Here is a 7,968-nt window from a genome sequence, read left to right as displayed (position 1 = left end):
TCGGGATTAACTCCAACAATCAGCCCCTTAATTTCCGAACCGGAATAGGCGGACCTTTAACCTCGAACATGTCTCTTTTGTTCTGTTTAAGTTGACCCACGATCTTGACCTTCTCGGCTTTCTCAACCATATTGGTCCTCATCATCTTAGTCTTCACTTCTTGGAACTTCTCTTGATCCATGACTTTGTTCTTTCAGCTCTCCCGAACTCAACCTCCTTTATGACCTTGTCCCCGACCATTCCCTCGGCCGCATGAACTCGCATAACCGCTCCTTTGGTTGTGATTCTTGTCATCTAATCGAGCGAACAACAGTTTTCCTTGATCTTTTGTTCCCGAATCATTTAACTTAATTTGAATCGGCGTGGATTTCTTAACATAACCCGAAACTCCCACGGTTAATTTAATCGTGTATAACCGACTTCTAAATTCGAAACGCCTTCATCATAAGTTTACCCTCGTCATTGTATAAGAGCAAATAATCTTCCTTCATATGAACATTACACCCGTTCTCCGTTGCTTGACCGAGACTTATTATATTATCTTTTAAACTTGGTATAAAATAAACATCGGACAAAACCCGATCACCTCCGGTTTTCAATTTTAACAAAATCTTTCCCTTACCGCATATATCAACACACGACCCGTCCCCAAATTTTACCTTACCCGTTATATTTTTGTTGAGTTCGGAAAAATACGACTGGTTACCTGTCATGTGGTTCGACGCTCCGTTGTCGAGATACCAAGTGTCCTTTTCCACTTTCTCGGCTTCAAGCCTTTTCGGGTTAACTCGTTCTTCATTTAAGTAAACCGCCTCATGAAGATTTAAATAACCTACCAGATCACGATCGGCTGGTTCATTCGTTTTAGTGAGATTTGCTTCCTGATTTTCTTGTCTTCGTTCCGGACACGAGGACGCAAAGTGTCCAATCTCGTCACACCGAAAACATTTAATCTGGGAGAGGTCTTTCCTTTCTCTTACCCGTTCTTCGGTTAGGTACGATCCTTGTCCTCCGGTATCCCGGCCTCTTCCACGTTCCAATGAACTCGACCCACATTTACCTCGGTTACAGGACTGATCATACGATTTACCTTTGTAACTACCTTCTGATTGATTGAAAAGTAACTAACTTTGAGACTCCGAAGCAGCGCGCTCTCTTCCTCGTAAACGTTCCTCAAACGCTTTAAGTCTTCCTATAGCATCTTCAAACCTCATACTATCGAGATCAACCATTTGCTCGATTGAAGCTACCATATTGAAGTATTTGTCTGGAACCGCGTCGAGTAACTTTTTCACCAAAACATCTTGCTCGAATATGTGACCAAGACCCATTGCCTTTGAAACCATACCGGTTATTTTTCCCGCAAACTGATCAACAGTCTCATCTTCCGCCATCTTGAGTTTCTCAAATTCACTTTTCAACGTTAGGAGTCGAGCCTTTTGGACTCGCTCGGCCCCGACAAACTGTGCCTTCAAAGCCGCCCATATTTCTCGAGCATTCTTGTATTGAGAAACCTGAAGAAGAATATTACCTTCCATAACTTGGAACAAAAACGACCTTGCCGTTTTATTCTTCTTCGCATCAATAGCCGCGCCCTCTTCCGGTTGAACGACTTCCCATAATCCTTGATCGTCCAAAATCGCTTCCACCACAATCGCCCATGTGATGTAATTTGTTCCGTTCAGCTTTGTAACCTGCACTGATATCCACCCGTTCGCTTTGGGTGGGATTATCTGTCTTTCTTCAGCATCTGCCATTGACGCCTTTTTTCTCTTCCGTTGGTAAACACTTAACGGTGTCGAACTCCCTTGCTCCAGTCCGTTGGAACAAACACAAACAAATCAGTCCTGAACTACTTTTCAGAACCGAACTCGTTTTGCTCGAAAAACCTCAGACACGTTTACCTCTTGAAAAAAAAACAAATCTTATGCAACAAAAATAATTGCACCAAATATTATGTTCTTTATTCCTTCCTTCGTGACCTCTGCAACCCAATTCAACAAACTTTTGTTGACTTTACTTTGCATAAAACAAACAATTCACTTTTCTGTTTGAAGTTAGAACCCAACACAAAAGTCAAACAAAACCACCGAACAAAAATAAAGCCTGTTGATCGGAAAATTGAACCGACAACTCAAAAGCACCAACCACGTATCGATGCTCCCGTTGACGAACACTCCTTATCCTGTTGTAGAAACAAGCCCTCGTTCTTGAACAACAAATTTCAACGCCTGCCTTGCTTGAACAGGACCTGCGAAACCTGCTGGAACCACACAAACCCGAACAAATCCCTTCTGTTCGATCTACAACCCTCGTCTCGCTGCTCGAACACAAACCCGGTAGTTCTTGGCCTGCTCCTCCTGCGATCTTTAGGCTATTCAATCCTTGCTCTGATGCCAATTAAAGTCCCGGATCGAATTAAACACGAGAATATATTTGGCACAACTCACCAATTTTATTAATCAAGAAAATAACTCAAAACTTAATCAATTCTCTCTTAACCCTTACATGAATTCTTTGGTGTTATATAGAGGCTCGATTACAATTAGAGTAAAACACAAACTCCTAATTATCTATTAAATAAAATTCCATCTCTATCTAATAAATAAAATAGATAATTATCTCTAACTGCAATAATTAAATAATTAATGAGATCGATCCATTGACTCGAACCGGCCCCACCTTCCCGACCCATAACTCGGTTCGGGAAACAGTTCTTACTAGGAGAAACATCGTTGCCTATGCCAGCACAATTGAGGGATCCAGACATTTAACTCAGTGGGGGTAAAAAATAATCAATAAAATAAATTACATGAAATTATAAAAACGAATTACATTAAATATAGCAAAACAAAATACATCTTCATTGCTTACAAAATATTTCATCATTGTGGTTCCAACGGGTAAAACTAATTCCCCAAATGAACTTGATATTCATGAATCATCTGCATGTTTGTCTTCTTCGTTTAACAGTTAACATCTTTTTAATCGATCATTAAAAAAATGAATGAGTTTGTTTATCACTTTATAGGATCGGAAGAAATATAGAATATTGGGCTAATTAAAAAACAAAAGCCATAAGGGGTCTTAATTGATTTTTTTATATTTTCTTTTACCAAAATTACCACTACAAAACTTAATATAGTCTCATTAAATTAAATCTCAGTGGGTGACTGACCCTACTGGGCTTATCTTCGATCCACCTATGCATTTAAAGTACACAAGGCAAACACAATATGTGTAAGTGTGTAACCCATTTGATTAAACATGTCAAAAGTGCTTAGATGTTCTAAATGATTGTAATCAAGTAACGGGTCGTAAAAGTTAAAACACGTCATACAAGATGACATGTTAAACTTATAAACTATGGAGGTTGTTCTCGTATGAAATAGGAAAATCATATGAAGCGTATAAAATTTTGGTCGCTTTATATGTATGAACTAATGATTAATCTAAAATGGTTGTTATATTCAAACACCATCACCATGATGTGTTAACTAATGTATACGGCTAGTATAGGGGCTATACGAATCGTATAGCCCGTATAGCCCCTGTATAATTGACCAATGTATTTTATGACAACTTATTCACTCTATACGAGTCGTATAGGGTCTATATGTCCCGTATACACTTTGACACATTATGACATAATTCTTGTTTAAACAGGTCGTATATAAGCACCTGATGTTTGAATAACCCGTGTGATGTGAAAATAACCAATGCCATCTAAAATTTGCTTTTAACTTTTTTTTACATTCTATTAAAATCATATTTTAAAAAAACAATAATCATATTATCAACTTGAATTTGAATATCCACAACTCTCTAAAAGAATATGCCACCAATAAGTGCCAGCATTTTTTAGCTGTTGACCGTTTGTAATTTAACCTTAGCAAGAAAGACACAACAAACGAAAACAAGACAACATCATCACCATCAACCCATAAGTACACACACTCATACCATTTACATATACTGTATCTATCTATGTGTTTTCCTCCTTTTGTACTACCAAATTGAGTGTGTAAATTTCATTGCTTGTGTCATCACTCCACAACACCAATCAAGATCCTTTCTTTTTCCATAAGGTAAACCCTAAAACCACATTTCTTGAAACATACTCTTTCAAATTCTTTTATTTCAACTGATATTGACATATGGGTGTTATAAAGATTCAATCTTTTTATCCAGAAATGGTGCTTAAAAGGGTTATGAGGATGATGATGGGGTGTCTTGGAATGAGTTGTTTGAGGATAACTGATCAGCCAACAAGACCTGCACCACCTTCAGAGTGTGATTCAATATCTGCACTTGAAGATATTATTGATCCCAAATCATCATCTTCTTCATCATATGGTAGAATCAAACTTAGTGATGGAAGGTATTTAGCTTACAAAGAAAGAGGAGTCCCCAAGAACCAATCAAATTACAGAATCATTCTTGTTCATGGCTTTGCTAGCAATAAAGATATGAACTTTATGGCTTCCCAGGTATATACACATAAAACCCTAATCTTGTTTCATGTTTTGTGTATTAATATATGTGTTTTGTTGCAAATCTTGGATATAAATGGATGAAAAAATCAAACCTTTTTTAGGTTTTAAGTTAAAGAATTGAATTCCCAACTCAGGTTCTTGAAATTGTTTGTAAATTGTTATTAAATTGCAGAAATTGATGGATGAGTTGGGGATTTACCTTGTGCAATTTGATAGAGCTGGATATGGAGAAAGCGACCCGTTTCCGAAGCGGTCGCTAAAGAGTGAAGCAAGTGATGTTCAAGAACTTGCAGACCAGTTGCAGCTTGGATCTAAATTTTATCTCATTGGTGTCTCAGTAGGATCATATCCCACATGGAGCTGTGTCAAGGACATACCCCACAGGTATAAACACAATTTGTTTTTTTCATTTTACTAATGTAGTGGTGTCAATTTCGAAACGGGTCCGATTCTGTTTTTATATAGAGAGATAAAATAGGTCTAACGTGTCAAAAAAGGTGTGCTAAACTTACCCATGTGGTGTGCGTTCAGTATATAGAGGGGGATACATTTAGCCTCGCCTTGCAAAAGTATCCAAACTCTACGTTTAGGGTAAAAGTACCTAGTTATAATATTTTTTTCCGTTCAGGTTAATCGAGTTTCATTTACTCCTATTGTTATGAAAATTTGCATAACATGTTAAACTGAGCGGCTAAAGTGAAATAATTATGAAACTTGGCTACCGTTTAACGGTAGTTTTCAAAAGATTTACTAGAAACAGGTTACTATAGGTTAAAGAATGGGAATAGGTTATAAAATAGTAATCAGATTTTATAGATATTTCATTTTGGTCGCTAAAAGTTTAACCGGTTATAAAAATATTTTCCAATGATGGAACAATATGAAACTTGAGTGACGTAAATTGAATAGTTATAAAACCTAGTTACTAATTGGTGATTTTGCCCATATATTTATAAAACTTCTTTAATCATCTTATGCAAATATAAATAAATTTGAGTAATAATAAAAATAATATAACTTAGTAACTATATTTGACACACCAATTCTTTATAATAGAAAATAGGTTTAAAACTTTATGGTTCATTTCTCATTGTATCAAATATACCCATTTGACTCGTTATCCAACACGTCTGCACGCCCATTTAGAGACATGTACTAGTTATATTGTGTGACAAAAACAATTGAATTGGTGGATATTCATACAGGCTAGCAGGAGTTGCTCTAGTAGTTCCCTTTATTAATTACAGATGGTCATCACTTCCTCATGATCTTATACAAGATGATTACCGTAAGAATCTTTCCAGATGGGCGGTCTGGATTGCCAAACATACCCCGGGGTTGTTACACTGGTGGCTGACTCAGAAAATGTTCCCGTCATCTTCCGATAGAAACCCGAAGTTCTTTAGTAATAAAGATTTGGAAGTCTTGAAAAATACTCCTGGTTATCAGTTACTTAGCAAGGTAACCCTTCGATTATCTTTTAAACCATAACTAAACGCGAACACGATTAGTTAACAAGAAACGTCCTTTATGTAATGAGGTAATCAAGAAAAAAATGTCTGTTATGTTTGAAAGTTAAGCATAAAGAAAAAGAAAGAAAAGAACAGAAGCACGAAAATTACACATTTTTTTTCATTTAGTTGTAAGGGTAAAATGGCCATTTAAAAAAACTAACAGAAAAGGTTAACACTAGTTAGTGGAAATGATGAAAAATGTGACAATATATGAACTTCAAGGACGTTTTTTTGTACCTATTGAAATTACATGTTACCTGTACATAAAGGACGAAAACTGTAATTTACCATTAACCAAAAGATTTAAAAAAAATATGTATTTTTTTTCTTGAACTGCAACAGAGCAAACTAAAAGAAGAACCGATATTCCATAGTCTTCGTAAAGATTTCGTTGTTGCGTTTGGGAAATGGGATTTTGACCCGTTGAGTCTAAGTGATCCGTTTGGTCAAAGTCAATGCCGTATGCACATGTGGCAAGGTTATGAAGACAAAGTTGTACCGGTTGAACTACAACGGTATGTTTCAAAAAGGTTGCCATGGATAAAGTACCATGAAGAGGTGCACAGCATGAGGAAGACGCGAACACGCTGATATTAGTGATGAGGAAGAGGTGCACAGCATGAGGAAGACGCGAGATACTCATGCAGGAGGTTCATAGCTTCGCGCACACATGAACATAGCACCTGGAGCCAAAGCTGATATGGATCTATACACACCATACAACCCACAAGCGAAAGGGCAAGTGGACGTAACCACACCATATAGGCCAGCCATCTTGGTAAAACATTCAAAATTCACTGAGCGCATTGCGAAGGCTCCCATTCAACACAAAACCAAGATGCCAAGTGGTTTAGGCAAGTACGATGGTACAACAGATCCAGATGATTTCTTACAAGGTTTTTACAACACTGGAAACCTAGAAAGCTGGACGATGCCCACATGGTGTCACATGTTTGCTCGCTGCCTCACGGGCGCAGCGAGTGTCTGGTTCGAAAGCTTGCCGACAGGACAAATCGATGGGTTCGAAGAGCTATTGGAAAAGTTCTAGGCTCACTTTGTACAGCAGCGCAGACACACGCGCGACCCCGATGACATCATGCACTGCGTGCGCAGGAATGATGAAACCATTGAAGACTACATAACTCGTTTCAATCAGGAATCTCTTGCAATTGGAGGCATCACTGAACAACTCTTGCGCGTGGCCTTTATACAAGGTGCGCGCAGTGATCAACTCCGCAGAGCTCTCGTGAGTAGAGAAGGCATGCCAACCACTTGGGCTAAGCTTATGGAAGCATCGCGAGTCTTCGCGCGAAATGAAAAACAAATTGCCCAAGACAGAGCAAGAGATAAAGGGTATCAAACAGAAGCACCACGCAACAATGCAAGAAGGGGCAAACAAAACTCCGTATGGTCCAGGTTGCAACAAACCAATTATTCTCCCGCAGAAAATCAAGCGCAACAAAGTTCACCCCAACCCCAAAAAGACATTCTTAATCGCGGAGAAGGTGACAAGAAGGAAGGCGGCAGAGAGCCTAACAGACCTCTACCAAGAATATGGACTCCCCTCACCAAAACGCCTTCGCAAGTGTTAAGCACAGAGAATGTCCAGTTTAAAAGCCCCAGGCCATTACTCCATAAGGGACCACCAAACAGTGGCAAATATTGTGAGTTTCACAAATCCACAGGGCACAACACCGATGCATGCCACCATTTGAAGGATGCGATCGAAAAAGATGTGAAATCAGGCAAGTTGGCTCACCTAGTAAAAAACCCAAGACCAGAGAATGAACAACCAGACGGAGCCTCAGCCAGTAAAAAATTCAAAAGAATCTGTGTAGCTGAAGGAGGAAGGCAAGGGCAAAGATTGAGGAAGAGAAGCGCGCAAATCCAAGGGGATTAGCGCGAGCAACAAGTAATCTTTCCAAGAATCAGAGGAGGCCCGTCTATCAGCAGTCCTC

General features: G+C 38.6%; 2 protein-coding genes across 2 annotated transcripts; one reads left to right on the top strand and one right to left on the bottom strand.

Moving 5' to 3' along the window:
* Positions 1–422: 422 nt before the first annotated feature.
* Positions 423–1,331, bottom strand: LOC143637340 (uncharacterized). Its single transcript, XM_077104753.1, has 2 exons — positions 1,130–1,331; positions 423–1,060 (listed from the first exon to the last, which is right to left on the bottom strand). The coding sequence occupies exons 1-2, from the start codon at positions 1,329–1,331 to the stop codon at positions 423–425; spliced, it is 840 nt and encodes a 279-aa protein (XP_076960868.1).
* A 2,567-nt stretch (positions 1,332–3,898) lies between these two features.
* Positions 3,899–6,601, top strand: LOC143637339 (uncharacterized). The gene is made up of 5 exons (XM_077104752.1): positions 3,899–4,088; positions 4,173–4,490; positions 4,669–4,880; positions 5,702–5,957; positions 6,353–6,601. The coding sequence occupies exons 2-5, from the start codon at positions 4,194–4,196 to the stop codon at positions 6,599–6,601; spliced, it is 1,014 nt and encodes a 337-aa protein (XP_076960867.1). The 5' UTR covers positions 3,899–4,088; positions 4,173–4,193.
* The last annotated feature ends 1,367 nt before the right edge of the window (positions 6,602–7,968 follow it).

This window comes from Bidens hawaiensis, unplaced genomic scaffold (assembly GCF_021521415.1).
Source record: "Bidens hawaiensis isolate Kalapana, Puna unplaced genomic scaffold, B.hawaiensis_p1.1 tig00008219_1, whole genome shotgun sequence".
NCBI classification, from domain to species: domain Eukaryota; kingdom Viridiplantae; phylum Streptophyta; class Magnoliopsida; order Asterales; family Asteraceae; genus Bidens; species Bidens hawaiensis.
Note: the sequence above shows the minus strand (reverse complement) of the source record. Positions and strands in the feature narration are given on the sequence as shown.

Bases quoted from the DNA above. Each gene is read 5' to 3' on its own strand.
- LOC143637340 (XM_077104753.1), bottom strand. From the start codon at position 1,331: ATGGGTCTTGGTCACATATTCGAGCAAGATGTTTTGGTGAAAAAGTTA. The intron at 1,061-1,129 runs GTTAGTTACTTT...CCTGTAACCGAG, and splicing joins CGCTGCTTCGGAGTCTCAAA to GTAAATGTGGGTCGAGTTCA.
- LOC143637339 (XM_077104752.1), top strand. From the start codon at position 4,194: ATGGTGCTTAAAAGGGTTATGAGGATGATGATGGGGTGTCTTGGAATG. The intron at 4,491-4,668 runs GTATATACACAT...ATTAAATTGCAG, and splicing joins TGAACTTTATGGCTTCCCAG to AAATTGATGGATGAGTTGGG. The intron at 5,958-6,352 runs GTAACCCTTCGA...GAACTGCAACAG, and splicing joins GTTATCAGTTACTTAGCAAG to AGCAAACTAAAAGAAGAACC.